Raw genomic sequence first — 26,442 nt, 5'->3', positions numbered from 1 at the left:
AGGAAGCCTCAGGGCCCTGCCTTCTGCTCCGATCTGCGGCTGGTCACAGAGGACGCTCGAGTGTTGCCTGCACGGGTGACCCTGGGGGTGACGGTGATAAGGGGGGAGACCTGTAGCATAGTGTGTGTGTCATTTATACCATGAAATCAGGGTCAAAAGGGACTTCAGAAGCAGTTTTGCTCAAGCCTCATCTGACACTTCAGCCCCCTCATCCGTCCATCACAGCGTGGCTGGGGGTATAACAGAAGCCCACAGACAGAAGTCTGCAGTGGATGGGACGGGCCAGAAGCTCCGCCATGTCCCAGGATCATTCCAGAACGAAAAATAAAAAGCTAGGAACCACTGCAAACACCTCAGGGCTGCGTCAATATCTGAGTCCGCACGTGCCCTGGGGGACCAGACCCACCCACAGCCGTCCTGGGCTCAGACTTAGACAGATCAGTTTCTACAGTCGGCGGTCAGTGGCCAGCGCAGGTGCCCGTGGCTCCCGCGTGGCTCCGCGTCACCGCGGCCGGACACCGCCCGCGTCCCCGGATTCTGCAGCCCCGCCCCGCCCTGCGGTGTCTGCTCCGCATTTCTACGCGGTTCCGGGACATGCCGCGGGGCCCGGACACGCCCCGCGTGCCACCCTCTACCTGACCGCGCTGACGCTGTCCTTCTGCCCCTTCCCGCAGCCACGCAAGCTCGGAACTGTACACGTGGAGACACTGGTGAAACGCCGCCGGGTTTTAAACCCTCCGCTTCTCTGTGAGTCTCAAACCCACGCCCGCCCTCCCTCTGGAACCCCACGCAGGTGTGTTCACCTGTCCGCCAGACGTCCACCTCCACGAAGACCGCGTGGCCCACCTGAACCCATTATCTAGACCTCTTTTCTGTTGGGAACGTTCCATCTCTGCCTGTGACGGCATCGTTCTTACCATTTAGAGACCTCACAGCCGTCCTCGGCTTTAACTTTCACGCTCCCGACGGCAGGTGATGCTCACCTTGGCCGGTTTGGCTCACCTTGCATCCTCGGTACTTAGCACGATGCCTGGGACTCGAAGCACTGACGGAACGTGCGAAGGGATGAATCCCCCGGAACCTCTCTCTAGGGGAAAGCCTTCGCCTCTCCCCTGGACACTGCAGCAGCCCCCTGCCCAGTTCCCCTGTCTACGGTGTCCCCCCAACTCCGATCGTCCTCCATGCTTCTCTGTTGAAAGCCAGACTGGGTGACATCACAGCTGTGTGTACAAACTCTGATCGGTCTTCACATCGGCATCGGCACCGGCACCGGCCCCAGCCCCGGCCCCGGCCCCGGCCCCGGCCCCGGCCCCGGCCCGGCCCCCACCCAAGGAAGATGCACGAGACCCTTCCACTACGACATGGGCCTTGCCCCCTGCCACCACCGGGGGTCCTGCCCCAGGGTGACCTACCTGCCTGGACCGTCACACCCATTGGGAAGTGGTTTCCAAATGCCCCGCCCCCTCCCTCTGCCCCAATGCGCACTGCGGATGGACCGCGGGGGCGTGGCCGAGCCTGGTTCCCTGACCAGCGCTCTGCGCCTCCACCGTGATGGGCCTGCGCGTTCCATTTCACCGTAATTATTTCGTCACAGGAGTTTCTTAGCCGCTAAGGCCCCTGGGTGCGGGCAACACCGCGGTCGTCACCCTCTGTCCTGTAGTCGCTAGTGTCTCGCAGAGTCTGACAGACACGGAGGCCCTGGAAATGTTTGCTGAACTGGCCCCCATCTAATTTAGTTACCATCAATCGGAGAGTAAGGAACAAACACACAGTCGTGCACTTAGCAGGACAGATTCTCTGCCGTCTGCGCCACCAAGGCCACACTGAAAACTAAAGCCATCACCGGGCCAGGCCATTCATGAAAGAAGCCAAACCATTTGCATTTGAATGATCTCCTGAGGATTTTCTGCTTGTTGATGTTTCTGGAATTTTTCAGATAATGGCTTCAATTCTTTGATTCTTTCATGGCGTGAAGAGTAGGCCAGAAAGTTAATCTATCCCTCGCTCTCCCTTCTGAAACCAAGCAGTCCTGCTGGAGAGGAAAATTCCACAGAAACCGGGGTTCTAGTGGCCCCAGTAGGTGCGGGTGAGATGGTGGGGGAAGGCGGGGGCTGCAGTGCCGGGATCCAGCAGCCACAGAGCCCCCAGGAATGCCGGGAGGCGTGAGGCTGCCTTCTGGCCACTTGAATTACCTCTCATCTGGCCACCATTTATTTACACCCCTGGGATTTTCGTGGTGAGGCAGGAAGGGGAGACTGCTCGCTGCCGCTGGCAGCTGGGGACGCACCACGAGTGGGGAGGGAGCCCACAGGGACTCGGGGGCTCCGGGGACTCGGAGGGGGCGCGATTCAGGGGGCACGTCTGACTGGGCGTCTGCGTCTGAGCGCATGTGCAGAGGAAAAGAGAAAGATCATCTCAGCCTGCACACACGCAGACACACACAGACACACGCACACACACACAGACAATACACACGCAGACAATATTAGATTCTGCAGCACCAAGTGCCGAGGCCTTCAAAGCTCGGCCTTGAGAGGCGCGGGCTCCCGTGCTGCCAGCAGGCGGATTTATGTGGCATTACTTTAATTAACTTCGCGCTGGCGCTGGGGGCACGGGGTGGGCCCTAATCCCGCCGCCTGACGTCACCTGGGACTGGGGACGGCAGGGACAGGACGACCCCGCGGCGACCCGGGCCCTCCGCCCGCGCGGGCTGCGCTCTCTCCGGCCGCGGGAATTAAGGGAAGGAGAGATGTTAGTACACTTTTAATTGGAAACCGAGTTCCTCTTTCAGACCGGCTTGTTTACTCAAGACAGGGCATTAGGACTCAGGGGAGCCTCTAATTGAAGGGGCGGCTTTGGAGATTACGGGACATATGGCCCCGTCGCCCGGCTCTTTATCTGCGTTTTCTCATAAAACTGCCTTCCGAGTTTGATGCTGCGCTCGCCCGCTTCTCTTTCCAAAGGCTTCTGAAGAGCGGGCAGAATGGCAGGCCAAGCGATAAAAGGCAGACGCTGCACCCATAATGGTGCCTCCCACTCAGTGCGCGCGCACCTGGTGCCCACTGGTGCCCCCCACTGTAGGTGGTGCGGTGCACTAAGGTCCCCGTCTCTCCCCACTGTGGGGCAGGCAAGCAAGACTCGGCGCCTCCCCAGGCCTCTGCCTCCCCCGCCTCTGGCTGACCAGCCTCTCTTGCTGGCTGCCTTTCACAAGGCTTACACACTGGCCATGGTGTGCTCCTTAGACCCACCACGTCGCATGTTCTCCACACCCATTGCCTCCCACGCTTCAAGGGATCCACTGCTATTATCGTAAGCCCCACAAGGGGCTTCATCAGCCTCTGCAAAGATTGTAGCCACTCATTACAGGCAGTGTCTACTCTGCGCCACTCACTCCTTGACAGTCCCGCAAGTCCCCAAGATTTAACCATGTTCCGCGCCCCGCATCCACCGCATCACACACCCCGCACGCACCCACGGCGTCGCGCACCCGGCGCCCACCGCGTCGCGCGCCCCACACCCACTGCTGCTCGCCCTTGGCACCCACTACCTTGGGCACCTGGAACCCACCTCCCTGGGTGATTGGCCTGGCCCAGGAGGCTTTGGCCGGACTTGATGGTACAGTTCGGCCCACTGGCTGGGCCCTGAGAGGGGCTAGAGACCCCTCAGGGCCTCCTTGAGGTGTGGCTGTGAGCCACAGGCAGGAGGAAGTTGCTGAGGTGAGGCGACAGTCCCATCCCGCCTGCCTCCACCAGAGACGGGGCCTCCACGTGCTTGGCTGGGGCTAGGCCGGTACAAAAGGGAAATGGGAACTCGGGTATTTGGGGACAAAGTGACATTGTCTCTAATCTCTCATCAATCAATCAACCACTATCTACACACCCTTGCCGACTCTAGGACCAATCGCTTCTGTCGTTCCCTGCCAACCCCGCTCCACCACCAGATTCGCACCATATCTGACAGATAAAACACAAAACGCACGGCTAAATGTGCATTTCCAGTAAACAATAATATTTATGTTGCATGAGTCATCTATTGGAAATTCAAATTTAACTGGACTTTTGTTCACTAAATCTCACCACCCTGTTCACTGAGAAAAAAGCAGCCTTCGGCTCTGATTCCAGAATCTCCTCGCTGCAGCTCCAAAGCTCTGCAACCAGGAGAAGCAGCTGACGAGGGGCCCCAGGTCCGCACCCCGAGCCTCGCCTGCTCTGGAGCAGCGCTTGTGAAGCCCAGCTTCCCATTGGACGCCCCCAGACCCATCGAACCCTTAAAGCCCGTTCCGCAGGAGTCCGAAGCACTTTCTTAAATATGCACGCAAGTTCAAAGGGTGACTACTCTGAAGGGCAACCCTCACGTGAGCACATAATCAATCCCGTTTATCTATTTATTTTGTTACCGACCGTCTCCCTCCAATGAAAATACGAGCTCGTGACAGCAGAGTTCTCACCCCAATGGGCCCGAGCATAGTCAGCATTCAAAAACGTTTGCTCGCTAGTCAAACCTCATACACTTCTGCGTCTCCCCACCATGTCCCAAACCCGGTCCTTGGCTAACACAGGCGCTCAGCAAATTTCTATGCATGGAAAGGATGCGGAGTTAGTGCCCACTGCTTTCTCGCCCTCACGGACTCCTCAGAAGACAGGCCTGCACGCCCACCTCGAACGCCAGCTTGGCCCACCGACCCCGCGGAGGGCACGCATGCGCCTGCAACCCCAATCCCGCCCAGAGTCACCGAGGGAAGACGGGGAGCCTCCGGCTCCCAGCGTGTAACCCCGGATGCGGCCCGCTGAGAACCCAACGGTTCTTAGACGACACACTTTCCCACACACTTTCACAGTGCCAGGAATCCAAACACTCAGAGGAAGCCGTAAGCTGGTTTGCCACCAAATCCTCAGTACACTGAACACTGGGGTCTTCCTCGGTCGCTGCCACCAGGGCACAGGGCGACATGGCAGATGATCCCCGCTCTTCCTCAGCGTGCTAACGCGCCTCGGATCCGTCCTGAAACCCCCTGGTTGGAAAGCTAGGCGCTGGCGGGCGTGGCTGGGAGGGCAGCACGAGAAAAGCAGCCTCCTCCCCGCCCTCCTCCCCGCCTTTACCGCTCCTTAGTAGAGGAAAGGGGGTCTCTGGTCATCGCGCTCAGGGAGTGAAAGGTCAAAGCCACGGTTGGCTCTGCCTGGACGGACACCTCACGCCTAACATTCACCAGCCACGCTGCCACTGGACCCAGAGAGGACCCGACGTAAAGACGGACAGACAGAGGCACAGACGTCATCACCGCCCCCGGACACGCACGTCCAAGTGCATTTCTCCTGAGAGGAGGGCCGGTGACAGGTGAGCGGCGGGACATCACGGGCCAGCCTGTCAGGAGTTCGGACGTGTCCCGATTCCTCCACTGTTGTACGTTTATTCATTTAATTAACGAGCATGGCTGGTGCCTCTCGTCGGGACCAAAAGGTCAACTCGTTTTTCCTGCTACCGTCCCATAAATCACGGGAGCAGAACACAAGTCTGTTAGGTGATTGTAAACAAACAAACAAACAAAAGCCCAAAAACCAATAACGGCACCTCACGCATGCTTTCGGAGCGTTTCCACGTGCACACGCACGCTGCCCGAAGCCGCCTGCGTCCTCACGGGGGCTGCCCGAGAGAAATGCAGTGGCATCAGGGCAGAAGGTACGCCGGTGACCGATTCGAAAGGAAATATCAACGGCTCAAGTCACCTTGTTTTTATTGCTTTAATTATCTGTGAAAACAGTCTTCATTTGGGGTCTCTGAGTACCGGGTCCTACGGAGTGGCGGGAGCCCTCCCGCACAGCACGGAGGGCGGGCAGCGAAACGGAAGATCGCACCGCGAGGTCTTTTGTCACACACGGGGGCATTTCTACCCCCAGGCGACACCACGCAGGGCTTCGTGAAGGAGGCTCCGTGGCTGCACTGCCCGAGTTTGGTTGCTGGCTCTTTGAATGACTGGCTGCAGGACCTTCAGCACATGGCTGATTTGTCCAAGCTCATCTTCCTGACCTGTAGACTGGGAATAATCAGGAGACCGCCTCGCTCATCAGCTCGATGTGAAGGGCAGCGAGCGAATTCACGGCAAGTGCTGACGGCAACGCGTTGTGCAGAGTTAGGGTTCTGTAACCGTCCACTTCATCCTCATCACGCACAAATCACAATGGCCGACTGTCCATTCGACCAATTCTTTTATCTCACAGAGATCGTGCAAGAGAAATGAACGCACACAGCTCAGAGTTACAGATGAAAGCAGCTCTGGAGCGACTGCGCTGATTTTGAATGATGGCTTTTATCGAAATTTTTAAGTGTGAGCACATATCCGACAGTAAATTACAGTCCGTGGAAAAGAGATACGCCTTGTCTGAATCCGTACACTGCCTGCGACTTCTCAAGCGCCGAAGACAAATTCTCCCCGACTCACAGTTACAGCAAAGACTATCAAGTGTCCCGAGTCTGTAATTGGTAGAATTAAGTTCTTATTCTGGCTTATCCCTCGCTCAAGTATCCTGTGTCCTTATTTCTCCGTCCATCATAGGAAGACAAAACAAACACACGAGAAGACAGAGGTTCAGAACACAAAAGAGGTGCCCAGCCTCAGAAGGAGAGCAGCGAACCATCCCAGCTGTCTGTTTCATGGCCATGATGCTAACAAGAGACACAAGCCGATTTTGAAAACGACCCGAAAGGCTCAGGCACTTACATCTGCCTCTCGCCTACCACCCAGGGACGCCAGATTCATAAATCAGAGAACGTCCACCAGGACCTTTGTGCGTGCGAGTCACGACATAAGAATGCACGCTCTGCGTGTCTCCTAAGAGGACGATGACGATCGCGGCCCTTGCGTGTTTACTCCGTGTGGGGCGCTGTGCCAGGGTTTTGGGGCCAAATGATAACCTCTGTGTCTTTGGTCTCATTCTGGGCAGCCGACGCTGTCCGATACATGTGGAAAGCTGAAATCTGTTTACTGGCTTGAAATTTGAAGAATTTATACCAATTCCAGAACTTGGGGCTAAGTTTGTAAGTAATCGTCCTTTGAAGCTGTGGTTTTCAAACGTCGAGGCATCATCTGCCGGTGGGTTATCAGATTCACAGAATGGGCTAAGACCAGAATTAAGAAATGAACAGACTAGAAAAAGTCCGCGCCTCGGGCGAGCACGGAGTCCATCTATGTGCTGTCACTTTTATCTTATACGTACACGTACGGATGCGCATATTAGGTCACGATAAAAAAAAATGTGTTGGTTACCCAGATGCAGTTAACATTTTCTCGAATATGCTGCTGTAGAGGAGGGTCCTCCGACAAAACTGCTTTAAAGGACAACATAAAATATGATTCAAATAGCTTTCTTAACAACTATAACGTTTATCAGAGTATTTTAACCCCTATTCAAGGTGTTTTTGTTGTCGTTGCTGTTGTTAAGGGCCTGCCCCTTTGTTTCTTAAAAGAAAGGATAAGGAGACGGGTCTGCAGGCCGCGTCCCTCTCCCCAGCTCCCCGCCCCTTCATATCACGAAGCTGGCCCCACTGGCCCCGAGGTCAGGCGGCCGGCTCCGCCGTGTCTTCCTCGCGCGGGACGCTCGGTATTCACGCACGTTTCCGTCCGCCTTTCCCTGCAGCGAAGCCCAGCATCCCGCGCAGAGCCTGACTGCACGCGGCTCTGTAAGGGACGTCTGTGGAATTGAGGGCTGGGAAGGGCCCGTCAGGAAGGACATAAAGACATCGCGGCCTGTAACGGAGCCACGCCGACGGGCCTCTCCAGGGACACGACGCGCCCACCAGCGGGGACCGTCGGGTTCAGTGTCAGGAGAGGAGTGTGATCCCCTCCAACAGCGATTCATTCGGGGGGGACGCACCGCCGCCCTCCGACCCAGAGGCACGGGGAGACCCAGACCCGGGAGACCGTGCTCCAGAGAACGTCGTGCTCAGGAACGAGAAGGCGCCGGGGCAGTCGAAGGGGCTGAAGTGGGAACCAAACCCACCGTGAGCCTCGGTTTCCCAGTCTGCAAGAGAAGAGCAGCGAAGCCCAACATGTCCGTCCCGGTCCAGCCCGAAGCTCCTATCGAGCCTGGAAGTGACCGCAGGGCGGGCCGCCTCTGCCAGGCCTCCCCCACCAGCTTTTGGGGTGCAACGCCAGCTGTGCCGGGGGGCTGGGGACCACCTCCGAGACGCGCAGGCGTGAATCGGCCCATCTCCAGCTCCTGCGCCGTGGCCGCCCAAAATGCCAGGCCTGCCCCTCTGTACCGCCCCGAGACGCCCTCCGGTCAGCTATCCAGAAGCGTCTAAAGCGGAAGAGCCCAGACAGAGGTGAGGCGTTTCGGAAACCGCGGGTCTTTGGGTCTGAAGCTCGAGAGCGTGAGCTACTCAGACGCACGCCGGCCGCTGCCAGGGACGCGGTCACGGCACGGGCCGCTTCCTGGGCGTCAACCAAGTTTCGGGCCCTCGATACACGGCCACTTTGGGTTCCTACGGCAAACCACACGGGGAGAATTTTAACCCAGTTTTTACTGATTAGGAAGCACGGTCCTGGAGACGGGAAGTAGCTTCCCCAAGGTCGCACTGCCCGCGAGTGTGGGGCAGGACTCGAACGGGCCGACAGACATCAGACCCCAAGCCCTTGCATCACAACACGAGAATGAGACCCCCCACGCCCGCCCCGCCAGATCCCCTGCTGACTTTTCCTTTTCTATCTTGCATTTTGAAATTCATGACTATGACCTGACAAGAAAATCCCACGGTTCAGCCAGGCATTTTCCAGAACGGGCGAGGTCACCGCTCGCTGCCTCTCTGTTCTAATTTATGGGTGAACAGGAAGACTTCCAAGATAGGTTGAAAGAGATACTTCCGTAATGAATAATAAGAATAAAAACACCAGTGCCAAGATTTTAGAAGGAAATAAAAACCAGCGTGTAAACCCCAGCAGCAATGAACCTGACTCCGAGGAGAAGAGAGAGCACGTCACGACATCCTCAGGAACGCGAAGGAGCCAGAAGGACTCACCAGCTCCAGCGTGTGTGAGGGGACATCGCACCAGCTCCAGGGAGAAGACAGTCCCGCTGGAGGCTGGTGGCTCTCGGCTAAGGACCCCGGAGGCTGATGTGAATGGGACAAAGTTAAGTTATCCACACAGGAGCCAATGCCGAGTGCCGACCGCACGCCAGGCACAGCACAGCATCGGGCGCCCCGCAGGATGTGTCCCCTGCTTCTGTGTGTCGGAACGGCCGGCATCAGAAAACCGGCCCTGGAGGTCACCGGCATCGGACTGGAGCTCCGACAGCAATGACCAGCTCCAGGCGGCCGGGCTGTCCCCTTGTGGGACACGGTTCTGCTTTATACTGAACCAGAGTCTGTCCCTTCACCCCGTGCAGTTTGCCCTCTGGGGTGTGACTTTCGTTTTTCCTTCAGCTTTACTTTTATAAAGCTAAATACGCCGAGTTTCTGTAGCTATTTATCATTTAATGAGCTCGTCCTTCCCCTCGAGACTCTCCCTAGTTGGCCGGTGACCCCCTAAAATGCATCCTTCGCAATTAGGCCAATATCCCAAATGTGCTCTGATCGGGGCAAAAAATAAAAAATAAAAACAACGATGGAACGCTAATCACGTGTTAGGGACGTCACTGTTCCGAGCGGGCAGAGTTCCTTCTGGCTGCTGCTGCGTTGCATGTGACATTCCATCCAAACAGGCCCTAAACCACACGGCCGCCATTGGAGTTTGGAAGCCAATGGTTACATGTCATCCTGCCGACTCTGTGCCATTCCATCGGCTCGTCGAACTCTCCTGGGACATTGAGCCACCACCCCAGTGTCCCCTGCCGGGTTCATGTCATCTGCAAATCGAATAAACCTGCCTTCTGCGTCTTCCTCCGAGTCACTGATAAAAGCGTCCGAGGTGACAGGCCATTCAGTCATTCACTCGACAAACATGCATCTAATGCCCGTAACACGTGGAGCGCTCGGGACAGAAATGGGAGGAGGGACCGCGTGTGTCCCGCGACAGACCCTCGAACCGTTCGCTTCCTGTGGACGTCACTGCCAGGTGGACGCCCTTCCCGGAAGACCTGGCTAAACTCCGGGCTCCGTCACCGGTCACTTCCTCTCCTGCCAGCACACTAAGCTTTGCTAAGCAGCCAAAGGGGCGGAAAGCTACAGCCTTGTCCACTCGGAGCTTGTCCCCTCACTTGGCACACAAAGCCTTTGACGAAGCCGGACAGGGAAGATTATTGTAACTAGCAGAATGAGTGGTCCGGACAGTGTATTTGATTCTGACTGCGACTTTAACGTCATCTCGTCGAAAGCGGCAGAGACGACGATAGATTTTTAGAGCCGAAAGGGACATCGGTCTAGAAGCATCTTCCCCCGCCAGCTCGGCAGCGGCGGTTCCGGCAGGTGGGTCCGGCAGGTGCCTCGCAGGGTGTCTCTTCGTTCGTACGGACACATAAAAGGACGCTCTGACACTCCCCGGGTCGAGTCGGACTGTTCCGCTTCCCCTTTCTGCCTACGGCGATTTTGTCGAATAATCGAATGACTGAATCCTAACGCTGCTCTGAATTCCGATTCTCTCCGAAGTTAGAGAAAAATAGGTCTGATCCAACCCCTGCAAGGCAACAATTCTGTCTTCTTTGGTCTTTACTTTTCTAGGCCGAATAGTGATCCTTCTCCCCTCGTCGTGGCCCTGAGACCTCAGTGATCCAGCCCCATGCAATCGAGGGCCCAGGAGGCCCGACCAGGCGTTGGGGTCACGTGGACCCCTGAGCGAGTCCTCTCGCATGTCCCTCTGGGTGTGCGTGTCTTCCTAAGGTCACGCTGGCATTCTGATCGCCACCACACCAAAGCCCTGGGGGAGTCCAAGGGTTCTGCAGCTTTCTGCGGGAGGACCACGACGCGCCTACAGGGCCTGGGTGGGCCGCGTGGGGCCCTGGAGCTCGGTTCGGATGAGGGAACGAGGCCGAAGCAGCCAGTGATGGGACCCTTTCGTCCCTCCCTCCGACAGTGTCACGTGCCTACACCCTGCCAGGGCCCGTGCCGCACGCAGGTGCATCCATGCCCTGGACACGGGCTCGGAGCTTTAAGTAAGCTGCCTTAGCAGACGGGGAGTGGGCAGAGGCTTGACGTGAGCTTGTGGGGTTGGGGTCGCCTCCTTGTGCCTTTGCCGCCACCAGGGGAAGATGCTGCCCCTCGAGCCTGGGCCCCGGAATGACCCACACGGAGTAGACATGGACTTGGCCACCGCCCGGAGCCGAGCTCAGCTGAGAGCAGCAGAGCCCAGGTGACCCAAAGACCTTCGGCCTGAAGCGGAGTCACTCCCGGCACCCCAGACTGTGATCATGTGCACAAGCGTCTCTGGTGGTCTACCACAGAACGTGGGGCGCTTTGTTACGCAGCACATCACGGCAACACCTGCCTAGTGAGAGGTAGCTCCCAGCACGCAAAGGACCCTCCTGAGGAGCACAGAGCCACCCTCCGTGGGGCCAGGCTGCCCCGCTGGCCTCCCCAGAGAAGGCGTTGCAGACTGTCACGCCCCCTCCGCCACCCCGCTGCCCCGCCCGCCCCACGCCCCGCCCACCGCGGGCGCTCACCTGAGTCCGAGGCCGCCGGGCTCACCAGGCTGAGCAGCTCCCGCTCCTTCTCATAGTCCCCTCTGCACAGCAGCTGCCCGTCCTTCAGAACGAACTCGTCGCCCTTCTGAAGCTGCCGCTCACAGACGCAGCAGCAGAAGCAGCCCAGGTGGTACACGGTCTTCTGGGCGCGCATCACAAACTCGTTGGGCGCGATGGCCTCGAAGCAGCCCCCGCATTTGACAGCAAACAGCCTGGCAGCAGGGGACAGAGGGGAGGAGGGTCTGTGAGAGACTGCCAGCCAGGGCCCAAGTCCCACCCCCACCCCCGCACGAACAGCAGAAGGACGCCCAGAACTGGGGCGAGGAGGCTTGGGACAGGGTAGTCTTTAAATCTGAATGATCTCTTCCCCGAGCGGGGCGAGACCACACGTGTGAAGGGGAGCTGACGCACAGTAGGTCGACCACACGTGCGAAGGGGAGCTGACACATAGTAGGTCGACTACATATGTGAAGGGGAGCTGACGCACAGTAGGTCCAGGCCAAGGGGACTGTCATCGGCCCAGGTCAGGAACAGCCCAGGCAGTGTGTGAAGGACTCACATTTATAGCCGATCTATGTCTGTTTTTGGTTTTCAAGTTGCCTCACGAGGACGTAACTGCGCTCGGCGAAGCATTCGGCATAAGCACAGAGACGACGCACCCTAAAAATACGTCTGTCTCCACTCACCGCGGCATCCGGCTTCCATTTCCAAAACAGAGAGTTACCTTCTGTTCTAAAGCAGTAGCGCCAGGAGAAAGAAAACCTCCCTGTGTTTGTCACCAGGTGCCAGAGGGGTCGACGAACATGGGAAGGTCAGACGGCGTGTGGAGGGGATGCGGCGAGGGGCACGGACCCCCCCACCCTCCAACTCCCACAGGGAGACGAGCACGGGAAACGGGAATAAACGAGGAGCTGGGCCCTGCGGCGGCAGCCAGGAGGGCAGCGGGCGGCCGCCCACGGCGAAGCCCGGCCACACGGCCACGTGCTCGTGTCCTCGCCACGCGTTCCCTCGTGCATTCGGAAGCGCCCTGCGCACGACGCCGCACCCGGTGTCCGATGGGAGGAGGGGTGCAGGACCCGCTCCCCGCAGCACGCGTGCACACGCGAGCCCCCGCCGAGTGTCTGCGGCGCGTCCGGCACGGGAGTGGGCACAAAATCACACAAAGCGAAGTCCCCGAGCCCGGGGAGCCCACGTGCTAGCGAGAGGGACGGCAAACACACTCACAGACACGCAAACACGCAGGCGGCGGCGACCATGGAGATGCACCCGCGGGAAACGGAGCGAGGACGACACAGGCCGTGCCGGACACCACGACGTCCCCCCTTCTCCGTCTGCCCCCGCGGCGTCTGAGCCTCAGGGCACCCAGTGCCTCGACCGGCCGCCGTCACCCCCTCCCTGTGCTGGGGGCCCAGCCCGGTTCCCCGGCCCTGTCACTGTTTCCAGCCTGAGCGAACTGGTGGATGCTTTTCAGGGGCCGGGCAGGTACTTTGTTTGGCTCCCCACCCTCTGGGAGCAGTTGTCACGGCCGGGGCTGCTGCTCCCAGGGGGGCAGCCGCAGGTGGCGGCATCTGCGCTTGCCCAACTCTCACCCCGTTGGTGATCTCCCCCCTCCTCCCTTCTTAATGTCCCTGACTCCCAAACGTCCCTGCGCTGGAGAGGGGAGGCTCAGGGTGGGCTCGGGAGCAGCTGGAGGAAGTGGCGGGAGGGGCCGGAGCTCGAATCCCGAAATGGCCGTGGTCTGTGGGGACCGAGGAGGGGACAGGGGCGGGCCCGCTGGTCTCCGCCCTCCCCATCAGTTCCCTCCCCCGAAGAAGGACCAGGTCACCCAGCTGCCTTGGCTCCGTCCCCCATGCCCAACCCCAAAGCGATTCGGAGGAAGGGCGGCTGGGCGGCCACCTGTGTACCAGATGTGCACACAGCTGGGCAGGCACCACTGCGGACCCAGCTGCCGAGCGCACACCTCCCACAAGTTGTTTTCTCTGAGGCTCAGACGAGCAGAGAAAGGATTTGTTCAGACGTCCAGGTCGTAATTAAAACGCAGCCTGTCTCTTCCCGAGGCCCGCGGTGGCCCCCCTCCCCCACCCCGGCCCCGGCCCCCTCTGAATGCTAATGAGACCCCGCTCCGGCTCCGGAGTCCGGCATGCTGGCTGTGCCCTGCAAAGCCAGGTGAGGCTTCCAGAACGTCCAGCCACCCAGGCTTACATAGCAACTCTTGACGCACCCCTCCAAAGAACCCCCCAAAGCTCCAGGCTTACATAGCAACTCTTCACACACACACACACACCCAAGATAAACCCCCCAAAGCTCCCGGGCTGGGTCCTCGTCCCCCTGTGCGGCTCGTCCCCTCCCCCACAGAGCAGGCTCACGCACGGGCACAGCCCGGGCAGGGCCAGGAGAAACGAGGCTGCGCTGTCCTCAGGGCCTCGGTCCCCAGCAGACGGCCGCAGCAGCATGCGTCCAGGCGTGCAGGGTGAGCCGGAAGGCACGAAGGGGCTCCCCTGGCCCGGCGGGGGGACGTGACCCCAGTCCCGGGGGCGGCACTAAAGGGGAAGGAGCGGGAAGGAGCAGGCAGGGCGCACCCCGCCCCCATGCGGGGGAGACACTGCCAGGGGTGGTGCTTCCTGTGAGCGGCCTCCGGCCTCCCTGCCAGGACCAGGCGCCACGGCGGACGAGGAAGGAAAGGACCCGGAGGGGCCACCGTCTTTCCCAGACCCCCGTCCCCCTCCCTGAACAGGATCCGTGTGACACGGAGAACCTAGAGCCTGGGGTGGGCGAGTCTCCACGCCCCACGTGGCCTCACGCCACACCTGTCAACCGGAGAGGTCCCCTGTGCCAGCACCTAACGCCGGGCCTCCGGGCTGTTTCGAATTGACACGGCCTTGCCGTGTGATGTATGTGTATTATCTATACATAAAACAGTTAAGGCCAAAGAGATTCTATATGGACACACACACAATACGTACACACAACACACCAGCTACAACCAACGAACTCTCCATCTCCCCTACCCCGAAAATATCCGTCTCCTTTTGGAAACATACACACACCCAGCCTGTGCAGGAGGTCCTGAGACTCTGCTGCCACATGGAGGTGACAAGCAGAAGACTTAGGAACCAAGTTGCTCCTTTCAAGCTCCTCGGCTCCTGGGCCCCAAAGGGCCCGAAGTCACCCCTGGGAAAGGCATGTCCTCTGCGGAGTTAGGCTAAGAACGAACAGTGTCCAGGAGTCACTTTTGACCCATCATCATGCAAGAGTCCACTCTGACTCTGAAAAGATTGGCAAACAAGACAGTTCTTGCTGGAACCCCATTGCCTGGGGGAACGTAGCAGGGGAGGGTCACTGTTTTCAAGGTTTACGCAGAAATGCAGGCCAATGGGGCCGGACCGAGGGACATAGCAGGACAAGGAGTTGTGGAAATAGTAGGACAAGGAGGTAATACGGTGACATCAAACACACATAGATCCGAGTCCCCAGCCCACCACTTATGAGCTGTGTGATCTTGGTCAGGCTATGGGGGCACCGGTTTCCTCATCGACAAAAATGGGAGTCACAGAGGACCCGCCTCGCAGAGTCCCAGTAAGGGCTGATTGAACTAGTGCGTTAAAACTGCCCAGCACAGTGCTCGGCACAAGGTGAATCCTCAGTAAAATGGTCACCAATACAATGGTGATCACGATGGCGGTGGCGGTGGCGGTGGCAGAGGTGGTGGAGGATAAAAGCTGAATGTGAAACGAGAGAAATTAAGTTTTCTAAAAAGGATGATGAATTATAACGTCAGAGACTGGGAGAACCAGGGCTGAATAAAGGGGCATGCAGAGAGGGGGTGGGGCAAGCAGCTCAGGACCAAGGTCGTGATCAGTGCAGTCGGCGGTCAGCTTTTTGGTCATTCTGGCTGTGGACCTGACGACGTAATGGAACCAGCTGCAACGGCCTCGTTCCAGGGCCCTCGTGGAACCTGCCCACAGGGATTTGTCTGGCACGGTGCAGGGGACATGCCTTCTCACTCTGTGCATCACAGTAAAAATCAAGGGGTCAACTAAGCTTACCTGTCTTATCCGTATCGACACCCCCGACTTTTTCACCCATCAACTCCCATGGCTTCCTCCAACCTCTCCCACCACTGACCGCTCATCTTCTAGACACCAGACGCTAGACACCGGGTCATCCCCATCCACCCGCCGGGCTGACGACACGGCCGTCCAGGCACAGGGGTACCGCAGAGTATGGCAGCCTCTGCAAAGCCAGTGCCGCCCCAGGGTGAGTGCTTCGGGACCCAGGAGGGGAGACCCCATCAGGACACTACGGAACGGAACGGACCGGAGCCGAGGGTGCGTTTGCAAAGACTGAGGTCTGAATGGTCACCCAGAGCCCTGACGGCCACAGAGGCAGCTTCTCAAAGCCTCCGCGCCACGGACCGTGAGGTGAGAGGCCAGAGACAGAACCCACGGAGACCCTAATGCCAACTGCGGGCCGGCTGGCGTGGACTGTTCTCGCCCCCGCCAAAATACGAAATCAGAGCCGCTCTCCGCCTGGACGGCAGGCGACTACGGACCGGACCGGGCCGCCTCTCCGTCAGCCCTGCCCAAACTTAGCGTCCAGCAGGCGCATGAACCCTCTGGTTCAGGGGGCGGGAGAGGGTCTTCGGGCGGCTCGTAGCAAGGCCAGTCTGTGTGTCGCTCGGTTCCGCCCTCGCCGCCAGGGGGCAGCACAGCCGCGTTCATCCCTGCCATGTTGACTTGGTAACAGGCCATCCCAGCGCAGAGACAGGCCCTGGCCCCCAGCCAAGGCTGTCTGTCGGGGCAGTGTGCTCCTGGGAGTCTGGGAGACCATTTTCTCACCACTCGACTGAAGGAGGGCATTCAAAAGTATTGGGAACCAAAAGCATGGCTTGTGGCCTTAGAAGTAGTGACACAAGCCACCTTGTCAGCTGGCTCAAGGTCTCTGTCCTTGAGGCTGAGCCAACACCGCCACAATAAGCAACTGAGCGCGCGGTCCCGGGGCGGTGGGAAAGTCTGCCAGGACAATAGATGTGGCAGGGTCTTCCGGAGGAGACAGTGTCAAGACTCTGCAGTGGGAGAAAGCAGGAAACAATAGGTGGCTGGAGGCGCCAATCAGGGTCTGCGTCCCGGGGCCCCTGGAGAGCAGCGGGGAGGATGGCATAATGGGACCAGGACGGTGGCGTGTGGCGCCTGCACGCCCGAGGCGCCTCGCCCCACAGAGCCGCGCGGGGAAGCTCGGCTCACCGTCCCCCGCAAACGTCGCCGGCCACGGGCGGCTTCTGCCCCAAAAGGGTGGACGAGAGGCCTTTCCGGTCCTCACTCATCTCTGCCCCAGAGCCGGCAAGGCGGGGCGGGAAGAGCGTGACTTTCGAGCCGGAGAGAACCTGGATTCGAGTCCTGGCTCTGCCCCGAGCACGTGAGCAAGCTGCTGACTCTCGCGCGGCCCCTGCTTCTTCACCCATGAGATCATGGCTAGCCCTCACGAGGTTTGGGAGACAAGATATCGTGACTGAAGTCTCTGCCTCGCCCTTGCTGCTCCCCACGAGTAGCAGCTACTCGCCCCCTCCGCGGAAATCAACTGAACGTATCTGCCCGTGAAATATTTGCACGAGATCGTTTATTTCAAGACGGCCGACGGAGCCCAAAATAGAACTTCACGTGTAACTCGAGGCTACGTCCCTCATTTTTAGAACAAGGTAGATCAAACCTCGACGAGCGTTTCATAGGTTCCTACGAAGAGACCCACAGACAAATACACAGGACAAATACTCGAGAGAAACTGCAGACGTGTCCCGTGCGGGTGACTGTGGCTGCGGTGCGCCCTGACCCAAAGGCACGGCTGCTGCGAGCCGGTCACGCCGACCAATGCCCGCTCTGTTTGCCGGCGCGCGGCAGGTGTGCAGGAAGGGGCAGGGCCCTGGACTCGGCCAGCCAGAGCCAACGACAGAGCTGACACTACCCAGCAACCACCGGGCACAGAACCCATCCCCACACCATCTCAGTCCTCAGAGGACCGCTCCTCGCCGAGCCCGTGGAACCGGCGCTGAGGCGTCTACGTTCTTGTCTTGCTTCCCTAACTGTCGGGCCCCCCAAGAGATGAGTTAGCCTTGCCCCTCACTTTATAACTGCAAGGAAACCAGGGCCCGGGGTGGAGCAGTGACCTCCCCAGATGACAGAGAAAGTCAGTCTCGCTGACCAGGCCGGTCAGAACTTGGGGCTCTGTCTGTGCTCAAGAAATAAAAGAGGTTAAATACGGCCCACCCGGGGCTGGAGACGGTCCCCGGGCCCCACGCGGCGCCCGCCCCAGCTGCGCCAGGGACCACGCGTGAGACAGTGCGTCTCCCCTTCCCTCCCCCCCGTCCTCTCTGCCAAAACCTGGAAAGCCGTGTGTGAGTCAGGCTGCAGAGCAAAGAGGGGGCTCCAGGCGTGGCTCCCACGAGCTCCACCAAGGTGGCACGACGTACGGTACAGACTCCACGTTGTCACACAAACGCACAAACATGGCAAGAAACATAAAACAGGCCTGTGGAAAATATACGTTTCCTTCTGAAGGACTTAAAGGCTTGGTTTCCTTTGAAAACGTCGGTTTTCCTTTCCCTTCATTCTCATTGGCCTCCTGGGACGGACTTCAACAGACCCAGCGAGCGGCCGAGCAGGGGCTGAGGTATTTTTAGCTGATGCTCTGGCCACAGATTCCTATTGTTCCATAATTTTTGGCTTGGCCGGATGGCACGTGGCCAATACGATGTATATTCTTACAAAGAATGCATGCTTCCTGGTGAGAGTGTGTGTGTGTGTGTGTGCGTGTGTGAGCGTGTGTGAGTGTACATGTGAGTGTGTGCGCGTGTCCATGTGTGGAGTGTCCGTGTGCATGTGTGTATTACATGTTAGAATATATGTATCCCATATGTGTATTAATGATGTGTGAGTATTGCATGTGAATGTGTGTCTTGTCTTAGAGTGCTTGTACATATGTGTCGTGTGTTGTATCTTGTTCTGCATTAATATACATGTGTGTTTATCAGTGCTGCGATACATGTGATTGTCGCGTTCAATAACGATGTCGTGTGTATATGAATGAGTGTGTGCATGTGCATATGTAGTACATGAATCTGCTGATGTGAGTGTGTACGTAATGCGTATACTTGAGTGTGCACATGTGTGTGTATAAACCTTCATTAGCCAAGTAGTATTAATGCGTATGCGTGTAGTGTGTGAGTGCATGAATGTCTGCATGTGTGTGTGTCGTCAAGGTAATGCTTGTCGTGTGAGAATGCGTGCGTGTGAGGGCCAATGCGTATGTGTGTGAAGTGTGTGCGTGTGTGTGAGTATGCTTGCGTGGCGTGAGTGTCTTGGTGTGTGTGAGTGATAGTGGGAAGGACCGGGCATTACCGATGATGTGTTCATGGGGAGGAGTCCGAGTGCCCAGCAGGGGCAACACCGAGCTCTCCGTGATCCCGTTTGCTTCCACCGCCATCACTTTTCATTATTACCATCGTGTTACGTGTCTCCCCCCCTCCCCGAAAAAGACCCCGTGGCCACCCAGGAGGTCCTCGTGGAACCAGCGACAGCAGCAGCACGGTACTGGGAAGTAGATGTGCTCGAAGACCAGTGAGGTGGTCCCCAAATCGGCTGCAGCACCAGCAGCCGGCACGCCGTGCCGTTCCAGGCACAGCGCTTGCCCCCGGGGACCAGTCTTCCGAGAAAAGACAAACGTGGACACTGTGAGTGAAGGCCCCCCGCCGCGGGTGGCAGAAAAGCCACAGGAGCTGCCGTGGGGCACTTTCCCTCTCATGTACGGGGTGGGGTGCCTCTCTGGGTGACCCGACTTCCCAGAAGGCTTTAAGTTCAAAGATCTGAAAGCCGGTGTGACCTTGCGTACCAGCTCAGCTCTGACGTGGAGGGGCAGGACGCTGGGGTGCAGCTTCTGTGACCTGGTTCCGTTAGCCTCATGGCACAGGGCAAAACTGGGGTTGCAGCACGGTGTGGCACTCTGCACAGCCCCAAACTCCAGCGGGAGAAAGCCAGGTGTCCCGAACCGCCACTGTCGCCTCCCCCACGAGACTGCGTTGCGCCCCTTTCGAGTCAGAGTCCGGGTGTCTCGAGGCCCCCAGAAAGGTCTTGACGAAGCCTGACATGGGGGGGCGAGGCTGTTCTCAGTTCTTGCTGTTTCTGTTCTCACCCTTCATTTTTTACTCTTTTTATCCCTCAGCTCTCTGCCCACCCGTTTCGACCCTCTCTCCACCCAGTACAAACTGGAAGACTCCACACCCACTAGGACGGCTACTACAAAAGAAATCTGGCAAGGACGGAGAGAAATTGGAACTCTTGGTTGTTAAATGGTGCGGCTGATATGGAAAATCGTACGGCAGCTCCTTAAAAAAATTAAAAATAGAATTACCCATATGATCCAGCAATTCCACTGCTAGGTATAGACCTAAACTCATCTCACGCAGAGACTCAAAGAGATGTTTGTAGCCTCCTGTTCACAGCAGCATTAGTTACGACACCCCAAAGGCGAAAGCAGCTCAAGCGTCTGCCAATGGATAAATAAAATGTGGTGTGTGCATCGGAATGAATTGAAATGAAATAATCCAGATACAAAAGGACAAATACTGTGTGATTCCACTGACACGAGATAACCTGAAAAGTCAGATTTACAGGGACAGACCGCAGTGTGGTGGTTTAATGGGGGCCAGGGAGGAGGCAGAGTTAGTGTTTTCCTGAGGGACAGACTTTCAGTTTTACCCAAAGATGAAAAAAAAGCTCTCATGGACTGGCTGGCTGGTGGTAACTGTAGCCCAGCTCAATAAATGTGCTTAATGCCACCGAGCTATACACTTAAAAATGGTCGAGAAGGTACATTTTATGTTATGTGCATGTTACCACAATTTTTAAAAACTAAAAAACGATTTTAAAAAGATTAGAAGACACAATAATCTTTCATACTTTACCTCCTGTAACCAAAATCTTGGTGACTGTGTTCCCAGTTGGGGCAGGGGGCGGGGGGAATCTTGCCTGCCCAGACTCCCTTGCAGCTAGCTGCAGCCATGCGAGGCAGCACGTGGGATTCCGCCGGGGGCGGGGCGGGAGAGGGACGTTTTCGAAAGGCAATTACTATCTTCAGAAAATGACAGACTCCGCTGGTGCCTACACTGTGCTCCTCACCTCCTCCCTCATTTCTGTGCGTGGAATTAAAATGGAACACCTGAAGACGAGTCAGCCGTTTCGGTACTGAGAGGTGAAAGGCCCCCTCTTAGGGATTCAGGGCACGAGGAGAGATGGCTGCAGCCTTGACCACTTTCCCGAGCAGCCGTACCATCCTCGGACATCCTACTTCTGGACTCCCTTTCGGCGCGAAAAATAAAAGCTCTTTTTAGTTCACCTACTGTGATCGGGAGACAGTCTATGGAGCCAGATGCGACAGGAAGGACTTCCCTTTTCTGTTCAAGGTCCAGTGGGTCCCAAGCTTCTCTCTAGGGCAACTGCTCCATTTAGGCACCAGACATCCTCATCCTGCAGCCGCTCAAATGCTGCATCATGTACTCCCGCAAATGTTTTCACACGTGTATTTTTCTCATTTCTCCCACAGAGGGAAGAAATGCCTTCTCTTGATCCCACGTCCTCACTCAACAGCCTTTGTAGAAACACTCGAAAAGAAATTCGTTCTGTTTCTTGTCTCCCTCTCTGCCCATTCCACTCTCTTTTAAGGCTACTCCAATCTGGCACCGGTCCCGCTCTTTCTAACCAAACTTTCTTGTGACGGTCATTTATGAGCCGCAGCTCGCCCGGCCTCCGTCATGCTGAGCCCACCAGCAGCATCCGCCCGCCTTCGGAGGAACGCCGGAGCCTGCGCGGCCTCCCGCACGCCTCCCCCGCGTCAGCCCCGGTTCGTCTCAACAGCTTCCTAGACGTCGATTTAAACGCAGAAGCCGGGGAGATCCCACTGAGGACTAAACTAAATTATATCACAGTGACGAGTCATGTGAACGGACGGCGGTGTGCGCACCAAGGCACACCCGGGGCCACCAAGGAGTTTTCCCAAAGACACAGCACCTTAAACAAACTCCTCGTATAAGAAGTCGAATCCAAACAGGCTGCTACGGGGCCAGACTTGCCGAATGGAGACTCCGGCGTGAGCCAGGTGCAGAGACCAGAGCCCCAGGTGAGCTCGGCAGGTGGGGAGGAGACCGGCTGGTCCGCCTCCCACTCTGCGTGAAAAGCATTGGGAGATGAAGCAGGAAACGTGTGTTTCCCGCCAGACATGAGCGTGTCCTCGGCCGGACAGAGGGCCCTGGAATGCCAAGTTGGGCTGACCTCTCACAGGAAATGAGGAGCTCGGCACGTCTTGGAGCTGGGGCGCGCACCTCGAGGAAGCGACAGCCCTGAGCGGGAAACACTGCTCGGGCCAGCACACAGGGCAGATGCGGCCACCGCGGTCCCACACCCCTCCCCTCAGCGCCTGGGCAGTTTCAAGCACCCCAGGGGCCCTGTCCTTCTGACGCTGCAGGATCAGCATAGCAGACACGGAAGTCATCTTTCTGGCCGCCACTTGTACCTGCTGAGAGAACCGTGACTTGGTTGGGCAGCGACGTGCCCCACCCCAGGACAAGCCACGACTCATCTCAAGCCAGGCTCTTTCCCCTTTGCCAGTGACTCGCCTGGGGTGGGCGTGTGGTCCAGTTACGGCCAGAGACGTGAAGGGGAGCCCACTGGGGGCTTCTGAGAAAGACGTGCATCTGTGAGTGAGCAGTGACATCACGGAAAGCCTGGTCCCAGGTCCTTCCTTCCCACTCTGGACCGCGTCACAGAGGGCGGGAAGCCACCTCGCGGGCACTGGGCAGTCAGCAGAACCTCGGAGCCGACACGCTGAAGATGGAGGGCAGGGATCGGGGAGGCTGGGTCGCTGGGGACACCGCTGGGCGGCCGACCCGACGCAGGGTTGTGTGCCTCCCAACTTCCGGCTCAGCGAAAACCCTTCTCCTCCTGGTTTAAGCCCCTGTTCATTCAGTTTTGGGACTTGCTGCCCGGTTCATACCAGGTCACAGCGCCCACCTGCGATTCGGTCCCCGCATGACCGAGTTTCCCGTTGCCATGGCGATCACAGCACACGGACCGTGCGGGACAGCCCCACAGGCGAGCGCACCCCCAAAAGCACAGGAGCTGGGCAGTGGCCAAACCCGAGAAGCCAGGGTCGGTCACTAAAGCCACCCGGTGGCCGAGCCCCATCCTGCAGGGAAGGGAACCACGCTTCACCCTGCCGCAGGGCCGGCGGAAGCGCCCGGGAGGAAGAGGATGCGCCACGCCAGAGGGAGGGCTCGGGGCCCCGGCGGACCCAGCGATGGCCGCTCAGCCCCAGACCAACGGAGTGGGGAGGCGTGACAAGCCAGGCGCTTCCCGGCCAGGTCCTCGCTGCCCATCATGCTTCACGGACACAGAGAGAAATCCCACCACATGTCAATGTTAATTGCAAACATTTGCTGCTGAAGCGAACGCCATTTTTCAAGAGTCCACAGAGATCCGGTTACGCCAGTGGCTGAGGCGCCCGCCGGCCTCATTCGCTCGCTGGAAGAGGCAGGGCCCACGCCAGGGTGGCAAGCAGACCGTGGAGGGGACCTCCGCTCGTCACGGCCCCCAGCCCCGTCTGTCCCGCCTCCGCCGGGCTCAGACCAGCCACGCCCCAGGCCCACGAGCCTGCAGCCCCTGCACCGACCTGGCGAACCCCCGCGGAGGAGGGAGCCGCGCGGCCGGAAGGGGCGGACAGTGAGGATGGGCTGGGAACCCCGCTGGCCGTGTTCCTCCGTCCGGCGAACGCTGAAGCGAGAGGCACCGAGAAACCCACAAGCCCCCAGAGGCCCCGAGCAGCCGGGCCGCCCCACGCGGGGGCTGTGATGAGAGTTATTGATGGTGCGGTTTAGGCAGGGGCCAGGGAGGGCGAACGGGGGGCTGACAGGGCCCCGGGCCTCCAGTGCAGCCTGGGGAAGTCCCCACACAGCCAGGAGGGGTGGGAGGGCTGGGAGGGGGCGGGCCTCAGATCTTCGGAACATTCCTCACAGGCCACAGAGAGGCATCTGTAAGCTCAGCCCTGGCAGCAAGAGGAGGGAACAGGAGGCCTTCCGCGCTCAGCCTCCCCACGCACCCACGTTCCCTCCGTCCCCCGAGAGGCATTCCGTGGTTTGGACTCGCACCAGCCCAGCTGGAGCCGTGGGCTGCGCGGAGCCACAGCACCCTGTGGTCTGGCTCAGGACAGAGCGCCTCTGGGGATGCGGAGGGCACAGTCCTCACTTGCCACTTGGGCAGGTGCTGTGTCGGCCAACGGGGCCAGCTCTGAGCCAGCCGGGAGCAGGGCTCTGTGAAGCCGTCGCGATCACCCAGGGGCCCGTCACGCCTGGGGCCTCATTCCTGGGCCTTTCCAAAGCGGGGAGCAACGGCGAGTGAGGTCTGGGCGGGACCCTGCCGGGCCAGCTTCACGGGGACCCAACAGCACCCGAGGGCACCTCCCAAGAGCAAGTCCCAGACACTCCGTCTGCCTCTGTACAAAGGCCCCTGTGGGTCGGGGCGCACCGGGCCAGCCGCTGGGGCAGACCCCACCTCCTGTCCGGGCTCCCAAACAGCCAACACTCCCGTCTCCCATTCCGTCCCCTTTGACAGAGGTGTGGTCCCCACCGCACGTCGTGACACCTCGTGACGTCATGTCTCATGCGTAACAAGCGCTCGCTAAGCACTCACGTGTTGAGTCGGTCCACGCTGTGAGGGTCACAGAACCACAGACTGTCCCCTCCCAGAGAGGTCTGACCCCTGGGTGGGGGTCCAGAGCCTCTGCACGCAAAGCTAAGTGACAATACGAGTTAAGGGGGAGTCTGATGAGGACGCAGGGGACATTCAGGGCAGCAGTGGCGGCAAATCGGGCACCATGGGGACAGCACATGAGGCACAGGGACACCACGGGGTGACGGGCAGGGGAGACAGCTCGGGCATCGTCACACTCGCTGAAGCCGGACGGGCCTGAGACACACCCCCGGTCCAGACGGAGCCATGCGTTCCCCACACGTCGAAACCGAGCTGACTGTCCTCCCACTCTACAGACCAGGGACGAGAGGGTCTGTGACCAGGGACCCGCACTCTAGCTGGACCGCGACACGTCCACCTCGGGCAACTGGGTCCCAGGTGACTGCTTCTCCTCTGCCTTCCAGGGCCAGTTCCGGGCTCCCTGGCCACGCCCGTCCCCACCCCCAGCACCTCCACGTATGGTCACCCCCACCCCACCCCCGTCCCCCCATGTCCCCATCCCCAGCACCTCCATGCATGGTCACCCCCCACCATATACTGGTGACACTTTCGCCTTCGTGTTCTAAGAGCAGTCACACGCCTGCCTTGGTTTATGTCATCGATTTGTCAATATCAGCTTCTTTTTGTCCCTGTCACTACGTCGTGTCCCCAGAGGAATCGCATCCACTCTGCATCCCCGGCACACAGCACGGGACCTAGTGTGCAGTGGGGCCTCGAGAGCTGCTGGCCAGATCGAACCTGAGTTGGGCCAGTTGGGGGTTTAGGTTTGGGGCATGGACATCAGGGCTGGTGGCTGACACTAAGAACCGAGAAAAGACCCAACTGCCCTGGGCCAATCCACCTCCCAGCGCTGGACTCCGGGGCGAGTACTGACTGCAGAGGTCCAAGGTGGCCGCGGGACTGATGGATGGCCGCCACCCCACAAAGAGCTGTGGGACGCAGTCTCCGGCCACAGCCCCGGGCTGTGCCGTGCCCTGAAACTTTACGGCACTGTTGCCATGGCGATCACAGGCCTAATGGCAGTGGAGGCAAAGGATGGAACTGCCCGGAGGTGACCACTGGTGGGAACCGTTCGCTGCCCTACGTCCTCTGGGCCTCGGTGTCCCCGTGCAGCGCGGACGACCCTGCTGACCTCACAAGGCCCCTGGAGAACGGCATGCAGTGACCGGCGTGAGGGACGGCGCGGGGGCAGGCAGGCCCCGGTCACTGAGGGCGACCCCATCCCTGACCGGTTTCGGGGAAGTGCCTGCCGGTGTGGCCTCGTCTCGCCCGAGCTCGTTCCGATTTTCAGTGTAAATGCACTAGAGCGGGGACCGTGGGAGTCTTGGCAGAGCGAATGGTTTCCAACAAGCGCGGCTTCTCATCGATTGAACACGGCCAGACCGACACCCAGAATGGCCACCGAAGCTGGAGAACGCGGCCCGTCCCACGCCACAGCCCTGGGGCCCAGGCCGGCCCCCCAGGCACGTCATCGCCCTGTGTTCCCACAGCCTCTCATTTGCTCCAGTGGCTAACACACAAGTGACAGCTGCTCGTCAGCGACTGTGAAGGGCGCGCCCCAGCCAGCAGAGCCCTGGGCTTGGCTGGAGAGCCTCGTGACACCGCTCACCAGCCTCTGTGACAGACACCCAATAAAAATGCCAAAGGATGTCACCTCAACCTGGCTGGGGTGACAGAGCTCTACTCAATGCAACGCGACCTCCAGGCGACTCCAGTCTCGTCACCACACCTCTGTCACCTACGCCTGGCCGGCCCCTCCTCCCACTCCGTGTCCTCCCTGCCCCACGCCCAGCTCCTCTGCGGCCCCTCCTCCCCTTCTCTAAGGAACCCGCTCAGGCAGCAAGTCTCCCTCCCCGGGGAGAGGGCTGTGCAGGCAGCTCCTGCTCTGGGGCTAGGGTGGGGGACGGTGCGGCTCCCAAGAATGAAAGCTGGGGGACTGTGCCCCACCTCTGGTTTCTAGAGCATTCCTGGGGCCAGGGCGAGCATGTGTGTGTGTGTTTGCATGTATGTGCGTGTATGCATGTGTGCATGGGTGTATGTGCATG

The 26,442-nt window shown here is 59.0% G+C and overlaps 1 protein-coding gene across 1 annotated transcript in view; it reads right to left on the bottom strand.

Moving 5' to 3' along the window:
- Positions 1-26,442, bottom strand: part of LMX1A (LIM homeobox transcription factor 1 alpha) — a 113,518-nt gene that overhangs the window by 22,842 nt on the left and 64,234 nt on the right. Inside the window, exon 3 of the mRNA XM_039881585.1 lies at positions 11,589-11,821. Coding sequence (XP_039737519.1) covers positions 11,589-11,821 — 233 coding nt within the window. The remainder of the gene's footprint in view (positions 1-11,588; positions 11,822-26,442) is intronic.

The sequence above is a fragment of the Pteropus medius genome, unplaced genomic scaffold, assembly GCF_902729225.1.
Source record: "Pteropus medius unplaced genomic scaffold, Ma_sr-lr_union100, whole genome shotgun sequence".
Taxonomy (NCBI): domain Eukaryota; kingdom Metazoa; phylum Chordata; class Mammalia; order Chiroptera; family Pteropodidae; genus Pteropus; species Pteropus medius.
This window is presented reverse-complemented; position numbering and strand designations above follow the sequence as displayed.